General features: G+C 31.8%; 3 protein-coding genes and 1 long non-coding RNA gene across 4 annotated transcripts in view; 3 read left to right on the top strand and 1 right to left on the bottom strand.

Annotated features, from left to right (window-relative positions):
• The first annotated feature begins 735 nt into the window (after positions 1-735).
• LOC111494488 lies at positions 736-4939 on the top strand. Its single transcript, XR_002720192.1, has 3 exons — positions 736-820; positions 933-1066; positions 4715-4939. It is a non-coding gene; the product is annotated as an uncharacterized LOC111494488 (long non-coding RNA).
• A 1312-nt stretch (positions 4940-6251) lies between these two features.
• LOC111494713 (40S ribosomal protein S21-2-like) lies at positions 6252-8891 on the bottom strand. Its single transcript, XM_023144679.1, has 4 exons — positions 8827-8891; positions 8423-8509; positions 8190-8322; positions 6252-6489 (listed from the first exon to the last, which is right to left on the bottom strand). Exons 2-4 carry the CDS (start codon positions 8470-8472, stop codon positions 6424-6426), a joined length of 249 nt encoding a protein of 82 aa, XP_023000447.1. The 5' UTR covers positions 8473-8509; positions 8827-8891; the 3' UTR covers positions 6252-6423.
• Positions 8892-11110: 2219 nt separating this feature from the next.
• LOC111494831 (protein RALF-like 33) lies at positions 11111-11884 on the top strand. Its single transcript, XM_023144823.1, has one exon. It carries the CDS (start codon positions 11149-11151, stop codon positions 11530-11532), a length of 384 nt encoding a protein of 127 aa, XP_023000591.1. The 5' UTR covers positions 11111-11148; the 3' UTR covers positions 11533-11884.
• Positions 11885-14197: 2313 nt separating this feature from the next.
• The window catches only part of LOC111494686 (probable histone-arginine methyltransferase 1.4), a 5525-nt gene continuing 5007 nt past the window's right edge, over positions 14198-14715 (top strand). Inside the window, exon 1 of the mRNA XM_023144653.1 lies at positions 14198-14579. Within this exon, the coding sequence (XP_023000421.1) occupies positions 14370-14579 (210 nt within the window). The 5' untranslated portion in view covers positions 14198-14369. The remainder of the gene's footprint in view (positions 14580-14715) is intronic.

Here is a 14715-nt window from a genome sequence, read left to right as displayed (position 1 = left end):
TTTTTTTTTTTTTTTTTTTTTGATCGGATCTGAACGACAGTAAATTATTTTTGCCACCTTATTTTTATTAGAGAAGAAATAATTGTAAATGTTAAAAAAATGTTAATGAGGAACAAAAATTAACAAATTAATGTAAAAAATGTATTGTAAAAAGGAAATGAAAATTAGTTTATTTATAACAAATTAACGTTTTTTTTTTAATTTTAATAATGGCAAGTAAAAAGAATTAAATTGAAAAATTCAAAACCATAGGAACCAAAATAAAAATATTCCAAAATCATATGAATCATATTTGTGATTTAATTTTATATGGTAAAAATTAATTTATACTAAGAAAAATTGAAGTTGTATGAGGTAAAATTTTAAACTAACCATTTTATTAATTTAAATTATGATTTTTACAAATATATTAATTTACCATTTATTCTAGCTTTTATTTATACAAACTTATAATTATATCAATTAAACTCTTGAATTTTTCATAAATTAATTATTATTATTATTATTATTTTGATAATTTTAATTTAAAATATAAATTAAGTCATTTATTAAAGTGGAGAGCTAAATTAACTAATTTTATCAATATCCTTTTTTTTTTCAATATTAAATAATTAAAAATAAGTGTGAGCTGAGATTTGCCTCCATTTATCCTACTGCCGCGCTATAACAGCCCGCCAAAATGCTTCTCCACCAAGCCCGTTATCCTTTACTATAAATAACGTCGCAAAGCGAATTCGCTTAGGACTTTTTTTTTGCATTTTTAGAGGATATGATCTCTTAGGCGCTCTCGATCCGACTTCTTCTCTTTCTCCTCATTCAGGTTTCCTTCTCACTTATCATCTGTAATTTAATTTGTAAATTCGTGTTTAAAATCTGCACTGCGTTTGCATTTTGATCTTATCTGTTTCCGTCGATGTTGTTCCTTTCTTTAGGAAGAGATTGAGATTCCGATTGGCTTGAAATCGCGGTGTTCTACTCGGAAGCTTCCTTGAGTTTGCTGTTCATCGATGTTCTTGTGCACTTTGAAGGATACAAGAAAACAGAGGACGACTCATCGGAGATTCGAGTGAGTTGATTCTTAACCGACTTGAATTTACTTCTTAAACATGTTTGTGAATATGAAGCTACTGAAGCTCGAGATCAGATGTTGTGTTTCTAATTTATGAATGAAAATTTCTCGGATGCCAGAACCAAACACTAATTCTTTAAAAAGTCGATCGTTCAAACATGCGGTAGTTCACTACGTACTAACGAATTAAATTGAATTAGAGGAGGTAGATGTAACTGTAATAGCTATTATGTTGTTAAGTATGTTATGTTCTGTTGAGTTGAAAGTCTATTTAGTCATTACGAAGAGTATCTGTACGATTCGTGAAGATTATTTCATGATATCGGCGCCTTTTTTTTTTTTTTTGTGTGTGTGTGTGTGTGTGTGTGTGTGTGTGTGTGAATAATGTCGTTTGATCCTTCTTCCACGCGTCTGGTTCGTTTCCACTTGTCATCTTCGTTCATTCCTTTGCTATATTTGATTCCACCGATCGTGACATGCGTTCACCGACTTTTGTCCTTTCAAACATTTGTAATCTTGTATCCGTATGACTGGATTCCTCGAATCTTAGCCTCAACAATCTTAGTTCCAGACTACTGCCACATACTTTTCCGATAGAACTTCTTCTAAGCAAATCCTCTGTCTGAAGATTACCACATCTCATGCACTCATGATTCTTATCAACACTACGTTATCGCCTCCAGCCCTTGCGTATGTCGTTGGCCGTGAAACATCATGTCAGATGTAGGAAACTCTAGAAAAACACTATTCTTCAACCTCGCGTGCCAATTTTGTCAATCTATGCTTTAAAAGGGATGCCTATTGAATATAATACACTTCGTACATCTTTACGTACGTGATCGTACTTTGTTTCTTTTGATGAACTTCTTGTTTTTCTTGTCATTGAAGAATCTGCCATCGGGATATAGTTTAAGCGTAACCAGAATGTTACATCACTGTCTACTCTTCTTACTCGAACAGGATCCTCTTAAGAAATCAGAATCTAATCCTAGTGTCTATCGTAACTGAGGTGATAATGGTAGAGGACGTGGTAATTGGGTTAAACCTGGAAATTATATGCCCTACGGAAGTTGGTCGAGGTTCTGGTCCTCCTCAAGATTCTTCTAATAAATTTCAGTTGAATCAAACAGCCTCAAAGATACAAATTATGTGTTGAGGATGGTTGGAGTCCCATATTGATTGTAATAATCGCATGAACAACAGCTTCCAAGGTTCACATCCACCATTTCAGCTTGCTGCTATGGTGGTTACGCAGAACTATAATGTTGTTGCTAATACATCTACTGTTTCCAATTCTTCCATCGTGTTACTTCCGATTTAAATAATTTTTCTGTTGCAAATGAATAGTCTGGAGAGGAACAAGTAGCTGTAGCCTGTAGGCAATGGTCAATCCCTCCTAATAAATTTAGGTCGTGCTATTCTTCTAACTCCCTTAAAACGTCTTGATCTTATTCGAGTTCCTCTCATTTCTTCCAATCTTCTCTCTGTTAATCGCTTGTGTGCTGACAAGAATTATATTATAATTTCCGAAAATGTCTTTTTCCTCCATTAGAACAAGTCTTCGAGCAAGATTCTTCACCGAGGTCCCAACATTAATGGCCTTTATTCTATTCATCCTGCAAAATATTCTTCCTTTCCAAGTCCACTTAGTATCGTTCATGTTGGAACAGAACATCAACTTCAGTCTAGCATAAACTAGTCAGGCCATCCTAGTGATCCTATACTTAGTTCTGTTCTTAAATCCATGAATTTGTCTTCCTCTTTTGATTCTAAGTGTGTCTTTTATCCATATCTTCAAGGCAAGCTGCGTAAAAGGACTTTAAATCTTCAATTTTTGTTTCTTTGCTTCCCTTTAGAACTCGTTCATACTGAAGTCTGGAGACCTGGCTCGACTACCCACGACACAAATCCGATGTTGTTCATATTTTGAATCCTCTAGACCTCTTGTTGAAAATCTTTTGTCTACTCTTATTTAAACACTTCGGAGTGATGGGGGAGTTTGTCAATAATTCCCTTGGTTTTTACCTTCTAACTCATAGTATTCAGCATAAAAAAGTTTGTAGTCTGTACTTCGGAACAAAATGGAGTTTCCGAGTGAAAACATGGACATATCCTAGAAGTTACTTCGATTTTAATGACTCAATTTTCTCTTCCTAACAACTTTTGGCCTTTTGCTTTTGCTGCTTCTGTCTTTTTAATCAACCCTCTTCCTAACCCAACTCTAATAAACCTTCTTTTTAGCTTTTCTTTTTCCATAAGCCACTCGATTATACAATTCTTAAAACCCTTGGTTGTGTCTGTTATACACTTCTTAGGGCCTACACTTCAGCCCAAAAGAACCCGTATAATTTTACTTGATTATCCTAAAGACCTTGAGGGATATCTGTGTTACAAAATGAGCAATAGGCGTCTCTATACATCTAGGATAATCAAGTATACTTTTAGGGATATCTTGTGCATAGTAATCGCTCTATAATTATTATATTTTTCTTTCTTTCTTTTGATTCTTTTTTTTTTCTCCCTCCAAATTACCACTGATGTTATTAATTTTGAATTTCCCACTCTGCTGTTCTTGCTAACACTTCTGCAGCCACTGAGTTGACTAGTGGATCACATATGGTAACTGATGTTTAAGATCCTTGTGTTGTTCAAACTGATATTGTTGCAAGTGATGCTATTCGGCCTGCTCCAGTTAATACTAATGTTTCATTTTCTTACTTGCCTCTTGTGCATGGTAATCGTTCTAGGAAAACCCATAGTAAGTCTGGCATTTCAAAGCACGAAGTTTTAGTTGCTACTACCAATGTTTGATCTGATTTGGAACCATCATGTTTCACTAAGCCTTCTTAAATTTTCAGTCCGGCAACACTTTGGAATATTAGGTTTTTTTTTTTTTTTTTGTAACCATCTAAGCCCACGGCTTACCGTTATAAGATATTGTTCTCTTTGAGCTTTCCCTCAAGGTTTTTAAAACGCTTCTACTAAGGAGGTTTCCACACCCTTATAAAAAAATGTTTCATTCCCCTGTACGAACAATGTGGGATCTTACACGGGGACTTGGATTTTGACTCTGGGCAAAGGTGTCATAGGTTGTAAGTGGTTCCGAACAATGTGGGATCTTACACGGGGACTTGGATTTTGACTCTGGGCAAAGGTGTCATAGGTTGTAAGTGGTTCCGAACAATGCACTCTCCTTGTGTGTCTCATTTAGTGGTTCTCAAATGATTGCTTTGATATCTTGGACGGGGACTTGGATTTTGACTCTGGGCAAAGGTGTCATAGGTTGTAAGTGGTTCCGAACAATGTGGGATCTTACACGGGGACTTGGATTTTGACTCTGGGCAAAGGTGTCATAGGTTGTAAGTGGTTCCGAACAATGTGGGATCTTACACGGGGACTTGGATTTTGACTCTGGGCAAAGGTGTCATAGGTTGTAAGTGGTTCCGAACAATGCACTCTCCTTGTGTGTCTCATTTAGTGGTTCTCAAATGATTGCTTTGATATCTTGGACGAACAATGACAAAAGGTTTCCTTTTTTGAAGGGACCAATTCTAATCCTTTTTTTGCTCATGACATATTCTTACTCTGATTGGGCTGCTGAGCATCTTGATTGCTGTTTAACTACTGGCTTTGTGATCTATCTAGGCTCCATAAATCTCGCAAGCTACCGGAAGCTATCAGACCTATTACGAATTCACGATTGCCAAACAGGAGTGCTCAATCACTTGATCCATTTCAGGTACTAAGTTTTGTTATCATTAATAAAATTTGAATTCTATTTTTTAATTATTTTGTGCATGTGCGTGATACTCAATTGATTGCTTGAATTTAATTTACTTACTTTGGTTGCATCACAACTAAAGTTAAATTGGAAATCTTAGTCTTTAAATATTAAAAAAATAAAATAAATTCTTGAAAATAATATGCTATTTGTTTTTTTATTTTTCTCAATAATAACGAAATAGAGTGAATTTTTCAATTTTATTATTCACTTCAGGGAAAACAGGATTGATGCCAACTGTTCAAAAATTTGAAATAATCTTTTTAGGCCTCTAAAAAGTGGTGGAAAGTAAAAGCAATAAAGTCACAAATATTCTTCAACGACCATAATTTTATGCAATTTCGAATTTTGGAATACAAACTTGTTGATTGGACTTGAATCTCTCACTATTTTAATAAATATTTAGTTTTTTATTTTTTATTTTAAAATTTAAATCTATAGATACTACTTTTACCTATAATTTAATTATTTTATAATCTATATTTTAATTGGTACTTTTAAATGAAAAACCAAAACAGAAGTTTTTTTTTTTTTAAATTGTCTATAAATTTCAAATGTTTTACCTACAATTGTAGAGTAATATTGGAAAAATAAATTCAATTTTTATAAAATCAAAGAGTGATTAAATAAGATTTAATTTTTTTATTTCTGTTTTATACATTTAATAATTCCTTACAGCAATCTCATGTTTTAAGCATGTTTTATGTAATAAAAAAAATGCGTGTTTTACGTTTGTGTAGATGAATGATGCTTACTTTAGGTTGAATTCTTAAATAGTGGTTTCATACTTTGTGGTTCAAAATTTAAATTTTTTGTTAAATTAAAATTTCAATTCTTTGAAATTTTAGATTGTCATGAATTTTTTACTTTTAAAATTTTTCCTGATAAAATTTTGATAGATTTAATATTTTACTTTAAAAAAAATAACTATTAGACAAAATTGAATTACATGTAATAAATCTTTGCCTTTTTAACGTGTTCCGACATCTATTTTAAATATTGAAGATTTTTTTTAATATAATTATTAGTTTAAAGACTTGAGTAGAAACTTCTTAGACATTATAAGGGAGCTAACGAAGCCATTAAACTTTATTCTTGTAGAGTGAGCTTCACTGTTTGAGTTAGAAAATTGTAAGCAAATATATTTATGTACATCTTATTTCAAAATTGTATTTTCAGTGTTTCTCGAGTTAAGGATGAAAATTGTTAGCACATATATTTTTGAATAACTTATTTCTAAATTGTATTTTCGAAGACATTTGAATGATTATTATTCTTCTTACCTAATTTTAAAAACAATATAGGTACCATACACCAATCAGTTTCGTTACATTCCTAAGATAATCATTTTATTAAAAAAAAATTATAATTCTAAATTAATTGAACGAAAAGGTCAAATAGGAATAAACTAATAAATCATCAAAAACTAACTTCACTGAAGTAATAATCCAACAAACACAACTTTAGAAGCATTCATCAAAACATTAACGCGGGAGGCTCTCATCATTCAAAATTTGCAATATAGCTAACATCTTATATAAAATCTCAGAAGTAGAGGAAAATATTGCATTTCCTACTGTTGGCGAACTTCAACTTTCTTCTTCTGCCACAACCTGTCCAAAGCGCTGTCCGCATCTCCCTGTTAAATATAACCCACGAAGACTTCAATTTTCATGTTAACCGTAAAACCTAAACCCCTCCATAATCTACTTTCTTCATCACTTATTCAAAATATGTGTGTGTGTATATATATAGAGAGAGAGAGATCTACTGAATTGAAAATTAGAAAACCATCTAAACATTGGCTTTTTTTTTAATAAATTAATGGTTGGAACTTGATAAATCTTATTTTAAATTCATTTGATGAGCAAATTTCGCAAGTGTAGAGTTTTGAATTGGATTTTTTTTATTGCTCTTGAAAATTTCGTGAAGTGACTACAAACTAGAACTTTCCTCACAATCTACTCTAACAGAACTCGCTTAGAAAACAACGCTAATGCTATGACATATAAAAATCTAGTTCAAAACTTTACTAAGGATATTTGTTAATTAAATGAGTTTCATGACGTGACTAAAAACTACTTTCCTCACCAACAACTCTAGATAATAAAAAATGAATGCAATGTCAAATACAAAAATCCAATAAAGAAAAAATCAAGATATTTTATTCAAAAGCTCCAATCAAAGAGACAATGGGATGCCGATGAGCATCCAAAAGAGAAATCCAACTCGACATTCAAATATAAATGGCAGCACAATTAAAGACAAAGAAGCATGGTTGAACACGTGGACGCCAAGCTTTAAAAGACGTACACGACATGGCACTTCAATATAAACCGCTTTATAACAAAACTCTTACCATATACATACATACATATTTCATCATTCTTATGAAAACTCATTATTTCTAGACAATTATCCTTATACATTTTGATATGAAAGACGACAGTTGAGAGGTAGCAAAACTTGTAACGTTATACAAAACTATTTGAAGAATCAAATCCAACCAAATGGAACATGCTGGTTCCAAAAGTTCATTCAAAATGTTCAACTAAGGAACGACAAAATTGGAAAACAAGTTCAACTTTCAAAAGTAGAAAACTAAAAGTTTAACTACTAATATATTTTTTGATGTGTTAAACAAAGATTTACAATAATTAGCAACTCGACAAATATTTCAGCGTAACCTATGGTAGAAAAAACATGGTAAAAAGATCTACAAAAAAAATGTCATATTTTCCAACTAGCGTGCAAGCATATATGATTATAGCTAGTTACCTATATATCTATGATAATCGCGAAAAAATTCCAAGACAGTTAATACTATCAAAAGAAAAAAAAAAAAAAAATCGACAAGCGCAGAAGATTCCATAAAATCATTCACAACAATTCGAGAAGGTATAAAGACAGAAATTCAAATAAGAAAAGGCTTCATATGTCGGTGAAGCAGCCACTACAATATCAAAAGTTACGTAATTAACAGCAAGCTTAATCCTATGACCGAATTCTAAAATAAACAAAGAAAAATTAGTAAGGAACAAAATGTGTTGTCTAAAAGCTCTAAATGAATCAGAGAAAACCTATAAGATTCAATCTATATAATGCCGATTAACAACATTTCAGACAGGTAAATAAACGAAAAGTACGAGTAGAGAACGCAATTCAAATACGAAAATGCTTTTATCTCGGTGAAGCAGCCACTAAATAACCTAATTAACCTTACTACATAACCAGAAATCACACGAAAAAAAAGAAGAAGAAGAAGAATAAACGTGCAGCCAATTTTTATACTATAGACAAACGAAAAAACATTTACGGAAATTATTATTGAAATCGAACCTGAGCACGGATGTAACCGCAGAGTGCGAAAGTGGAGAACTGGCCAGTGTAGATGCCATTCTCATCTAAGTGACCGACGTTAATCTGAACCGAGGCATGGTCCTTTGAAGTGATAAGTCTGTTTGTCGCAGAGCTGAAATCAGATGCCACAACGACGTTCTGAAAAAGTTAGAAACCAAAATGCAAATAGTAGAAAATGAATACAACGTAAGAGTTCAGACAACGCTACTCACCACTTCCTAGGAATGTAAAGCTCGGTGATCTTTCCCTCTTCGTTCTGCATTTTGGCTTCGGCGTCTTAATTTGAACTAGAGATAAACCTGCTTAAGTAAAGAAACGACGCATTGAGACGCAGAATATATATATAATCCATTGTGAATGAACGAACGTTTAAACTAGAAGCGGGAAAAACTACGAACGTTTAAATCAATCGAAAGTAAACTAAAACAAGAAAATAAGAACATTCAGTATCCGATTTACATGTACTCGTTTAAATTTAAATGAAGACAATAGGAAGTAGAGAAACTGCTGTTTGATGATTAGAAACATGAAGCGTGAAGAACTACGAACAAAACACAAGAAGAGAAAAGGAATTATAGATTCGAGAGGGATAGACGGCGTGATGAGAGAAAAATACCTGTCGGCCAACTGCTGCGGGAGGGAAAATTCGGAGAGGAATTACGGTGAAATGCTCGCTAAAACCCTAGTCCCTTTATATATGAGCCTTTTTTTGGGCCTGCTATGCGGCCCAATACTGTTGAGTTCAATGTTGCTTTGTGGAGGAGGCATCTTAGTTGGGCCGTGGCGGGCCATCAAGAGTTTAGAGGTGATTTAACAATTAAATTTTTTTTTCGTATTAAAAATCATTTAAAAAAACATATTTTTAATTATTTAAAAAAAAAAATTATGCCATGAAAAATTGCTTTCATAATTGTGAAATTCAATATTAATTTTATTTTGTATCATTAGTCGCACATTTTTAAAATTGACAATTTCAACATTTATTTTTTTTATAATGCTACAATATTTTAAATATCATTAATTTTACATATTGCTTTAAAATATACTCATATTCTTTTAAACATCGGTATATTACCATGGACATTTACTAAATACTAAAAAAAAATTAAAATCAAAAACCCGATAGAATATTAAATCAAAATTCAACACGTGTTACGCTTTCGTAGTTAATACATACAAGCATCTTAATTATTACCATGTAATTTCACGTTATCATTTTTTCGTCCGATATTGCAAATATTTTTATTATATAACTAGTTTTTAAATATTTATGAAAATTAGGGTAATATGGTAAATATATATACTATATATTTATATTTTATAATTTTAGTAATTAATTTTTTCTAAATGTATACACGTCGACTCAGCACATTGCTCACAGGAATACAAGTTTTCCTTATTAATTACCACACCTTTTGCTGACGTTTGACACCACAAAACTTCTTAAATTACCACGCGCTTACTTCACCTTTTGCAAATTTTCCATTTATTATTACCATTTTTCTTTTTCGTCGACCAATTTCTCCTTAAATATGATTACAAATTTAAAAAAATGACGTAAAAAGTACAGCGAATAAGACTTGAACACGTGTCCTTACATACCCAGAAAAATCTGGGCCCACTTGCACCTGATTGCCTCTCCCTGTCACGATTTGCTGTCCTCTTAACTGGCATTACTATCCATACATGAAACAGATCATTATTTTTCATTTTATTTTTCGCAATTTTATTTTTTTGTTTTATCATAAAAAATAATAATAATTTGGAGTTTCATACTCAACTCAAATGCTAAATCGTATTTTTTATTTTTTAAATGTTATTAAATTATAAAATTGAAATCCAAAAACTATAATTTATTATAAAAGTTGAAATTCTTTTTTTTATCAAACTATTTAAAAAGTTTTATAAAAAAATATTAGGACAAACTTTTAACATTTAAAAACAACATACCAAATGTTTATTATTTTAATAATCTTTTATTTGAACTGATATTTCTTCAATAAAATATTTAATTTTTCGTGTAAAATTACTTCCTGACTTGAGTTGTATTTTCATTTTTTTTATTAAAATAGTAATAATTTCTAAAATTTAATGTCTAAATTATATTATATAATAATTCAGTAATTATAATTCAACATCTATAAATATTTAATACATAAGGTGTAAACTTTTTTAAATATTGATTAAAATTTAAAGCATTATATCGAGATTAGTGATATACTTCCATATAGTTTTTCGAAAAATAAAATTGATATTTTATTAAATAATATATTTACTAAAGGTGTGTTGAATAAATATTGAGGTTTAAATTTTATAAACACCGTTTTTAAGAAGTTCATTTGTCTTTTTATATATATATATATATTTATATATTTATTTATATATAAAATATTGTCAAATTAGACTATTAAATTAGGATTTTCACATGGAATGTCAACTTTTTTTTCGGTCAAATTTCTGATAAACAAACAATTTAAAAATTTTCCAATTAATCAGCTGTCCTCCAAATTGTTTCTCATTTATATTTTCTGATAATGTTTCGAAATTATTTTTCCGTTAACTATTAATTCTAACACGGTAAAAGAATACGTAATATTTGGTATAAAAATTTATTAAAAAAAATGGTCGTTTTATTTATTTTATTTGATGATTTTCGGCTGTGGGCGGCAACAATTATTATTTATTATTATTATTTTAATAGGCAGCCAACAATTGCAAGGCAAATTTAAGGCGAAGAGCCTAATTATTAGTTGGTCGCCATAAACTTCTTCACATTCACAAAAAGGAAAAAAACAGAAAATTAAAGGCGAAAAGCGTGTGAAGGTTAAGTGGCAATAGCGTAATTAACAGACAAAGCGGGGGTATTTCTCTACAAGACTTCACATTATATTCACGCACCACTCTCGCTTCGTTCCTCTCGAACCAACAGAACCTCCAAATGGAAATCTCACGCGTTTTTTCCTTCCTCGCGGCCTCCGCCATTATCGCCGCTCACTTTCTGCTCTCATCGGCGATGGTCGTCGATTTCTCCGGCGATGACAAACTCCTCTTCGTTCCGGCCGAATCCAAGTGCAGAGGCTCCATTGCTGAATGCTTTCTCGCCGGAGATGACAATGATTCCGCCTTCGGAATGGAGTTCGAGATGGACTCTGAGATCAATCGCCGAATTCTAGCGGCTTCTCGCTACCTGAGCTATGGCGCTTTGAAAAGGAACAGCGTTCCTTGCTCTCGCCGCGGTGCTTCTTACTACAACTGCCAGCCTGGCGCTCAGGCCAATCCCTACAGACGCGGTTGCAACGCCATTACTCGCTGCCGGAGTTAATTTCTTACCAAAATCTTTTTTGGATTTAGAATCATCGTCGTATTCTGCCGGTTAGTTCTTCGTGTGTTTATACTGAATATACATGTCGATTTGAGTAATAAGGTCCATAGAGGATTGCAAATGTAATTTACATCAGTTTCTCTGAGTCGTCTATGAGTTTTTTTGAGCTGATTCTGTTTTATCCAGAGATAACTGTTCTTGTTTGCAATTGGTAATACAGTAGTAGGAAGAAACACAGTATTTCTGTAAATTTCTGGTGGATCTTGCTGAATTTGCAGGGGCCATCATCTGAGTTCTTTATTTGTTCATGATCATTTATTCATTATAAATCATATTCTCTTCGTTTATTTTATTTATTTTGTTTTGTTGAATTGTTGTGATGCAGATTTTGTCTTCTTACATTATTGTTATTATTGAATCTGGAAACAATGTTCTAACTTACCAAAAATGATCAATTATTTTAATTTTATGTTTTTAAAAATTACATATTCCTTGATCACCAAGTTATTTGTTGCTTTTCTATGACTAAATAGCTGTGAAATAATCATTGAATAAATAAAATTTACTTTAGAAATGATAATTGTTAAAAGAAAATAAGAAAAAACGAAACGTTTTTTTTCTTTGTTTGTATAAAAAGAAAGAACAAACTGTTTATCAAACCATCAATTATGGTTTCCATGGGTTTACTCGAGCAAATAAACTGAAGAAAAAAAGAAAAAAAAAACTCTAAAATCTAATTTTATTTATAAAATAGAAAACTAATTTTTTGTTTTTAAGAAAATAAAAAGTACAAGCGAAAGCCTAAGCATGTGAGCGTTGGATTACGAATAGAGATGACGAAGACTCCAACTAAGACTGATTAAGAAGCAGGCAACATAATCAAAGCTAATGAGTTAGCGTCACATGGCTGTCACCGAAGGCCCTTAGCCTTTTTGCTGCTCGGTCATTAAGCGGGTTATACATATCCCTGTCATTTTAGCGTCCGTCAATGTTTTGCTGGTCCACTACCACATCGTTGCGGGACCCACTTCATGGCTTTCTTGCTCTTGCGAATAAAGACCCTTTTCTTTTTTTAATTTTAAATTTGAATTCGCCCGTTTGAATTGCTGCATGCCGTTTTGCATTTTTCCACCTTTTGTGCATTGGAATTAGATAAAGTGGAGTCAAAAGCTTAGAAATCAAACTATATAATAAAGATAAAATTAAAATAATATATTCCTTAAACTCTTCAAATTAAAAAAATATAGTTAATTTCCAATGTTTTAATGTTTAAATTAAAACAAAAAATCAAATATTTTTTTAGTATTTTAATTATGAATGGTATTTTAGGTTTTTTAAAAAGTTTAATAATTTGTGAAAATTGAAAATTGAAAATTATTATTATTATTTTAAAAAATATTCAAAATCACCACTAATTCCCTACTTTTGAATGATGGACACGTGGCGAAATATTAGAGTATCAAGAGAGTCAAAGCAATTTTACAAGTTAATTGATCAAGTGGCGGTCCAGTGCATGCTTTGCTATTGGTCACTGATAAATAAAAACGTTCTGGAAAATTACAGCGGGTGGGGTCCATTATATTATGCGCCGATGTGTCGTTTTTGTTTCGCTTCCTCGAAGAATCTCGCCACGCATAACGTATCGATGATTGTCGTTTCATTGACGCCTATTTAAACTCCCCCGCTAATTGTCGAATCTCATTTTATAGTTCATTTTTTTACCGTAATATTCGAATATTCGAAAAAATATTGCAAAAATCTAATTAAATTTCTTATGTATATTAAAAAAAAAAAAAAAAAATACCATACATGTTGAATGGTTATGTTTCTTAAAATATAAATATTAAGTTTTTGATATTAAATTATTAAAAAAAATATATTAATACATATTTGGGGTGATAAGTTACTAATTGATAATTGAATTTTTTTTTGTGTACACTTATTGAATTTAAAAAATATAAATCAACGACATCTCTAGTGCAACAATTCTGAAATTAAGGTTGACATTTGGATTTGGATTTTTGGTCAAACTCACTCACTCAATGAATTTTTGGACTTAGCTCTAAATTGGGTCCAATGATCAACGAGTTTTGGAATGGACTAATATTTTAGGATTAAATTACTACGATGAAGACACGTTGCACTCTACGAGAAAAAATCTATCTAAACTTCCAATTCTGGGTAGGACCCACAAAAGCACTAGATTCTATCTCTAATCGACTCGACACGTGGTTCTTGAATTTAAAATATCGATGGCATACGATCCAAACATACGTTTCAACGTTCTACATTGAAGCAAAACCCTTAAGCACGTGACCACTCATTTTTTTTATTGCAATTCACCACTAAATTTAGTTTTTATTTACTTTTTGAAATTTAAAAAGCAAAAGAATTTACTCTTGAATTTAATGTCTAATTATTCATTAAAATGAAATTAAGATTGGTTGATATTTTAAATTAATTTAATTAATATAGATTACCGTGTGTCATCATTTTATTAAGTGAATTAGTATCAATTTTAGTAAGAAATTAATTAGAAATTACAAAAAGGGTTAATTTAATAAAATGGAATTAAATCTCGAACCGTATTAAGAAAAACTCCCTTCGTACGGCACACACGCAAGAGTATAAAAACCGAACTTCAGAGTTTTAATGCCACTCAGTTCTCTCTTGCTCTCTGCCCGGCGGCTGTTCCTGCAAAATTTTCAAGAACCTTTTCGTCTCCTTCTCAGAAACCCTAATTCTACTCCGTACGGATTCCGCTACTGAAACTTCGACTCTGTATTTTCCATTTTTTTTGGAGTGAAGGCAAATTTTCGGCTTCAGGTTTTGCATTAATGGAGGGCTCTTTAGGGCAAAAGCATGAGCATCATGAATTCACTTTGGTTTCGATTTCTAAGCTTCCTTCTTCGACTTCGACGTCTTCTTCGTCCACTTCGTCGACGCCGGTGGTTGCTCGATTCGGAGGCGAGTCCGGCGCGGCGGAGCTTCGGTTCCGGCAGGAGGCCGATTCCGATGACTTAGCGTTCGATCTTCGGACTTCTCAGGTTCTGTTTTATTTGTAATGAGTTTGCCTTTTTGTGTACGGGAGAGTTTAGATGCAACGAAGAAGAGAGATATGAGTTTTTTTTTTTTTTTTTTTTTTTTTTTTTTTTTTTTTTTTTTTTTTTTTTTTTTTTTTTT

The sequence above is a fragment of the Cucurbita maxima genome, unplaced genomic scaffold (genome assembly GCF_002738345.1).
Source record: "Cucurbita maxima cultivar Rimu unplaced genomic scaffold, Cmax_1.0 Cma_Scf00020, whole genome shotgun sequence".
NCBI classification, from domain to species: domain Eukaryota; kingdom Viridiplantae; phylum Streptophyta; class Magnoliopsida; order Cucurbitales; family Cucurbitaceae; genus Cucurbita; species Cucurbita maxima.
This window is presented reverse-complemented; position numbering and strand designations above follow the sequence as displayed.

Excerpts from the sequence above, each read along its gene's own strand:
- LOC111494713 (XM_023144679.1), bottom strand. The coding sequence starts at position 8,472 with ATGCAGAACGAAGAGGGAAAGATCACCGAGCTTTACATTCCTAGGAAG. Across the intron at positions 8,323-8,422 it reads CTTTACATTCCTAGGAAGTG|CTCTGCGACAAACAGACTTA; the intron begins GTGAGTAGCGTT and ends ATCTGATTTCAG. Across the intron at positions 6,490-8,189 it reads GCGGTTACATCCGTGCTCAG|GGAGATGCGGACAGCGCTTT; the intron begins GTTCGATTTCAA and ends TATATTTAACAG.
- LOC111494831 (XM_023144823.1), top strand. The coding sequence starts at position 11,149 with ATGGAAATCTCACGCGTTTTTTCCTTCCTCGCGGCCTCCGCCATTATC.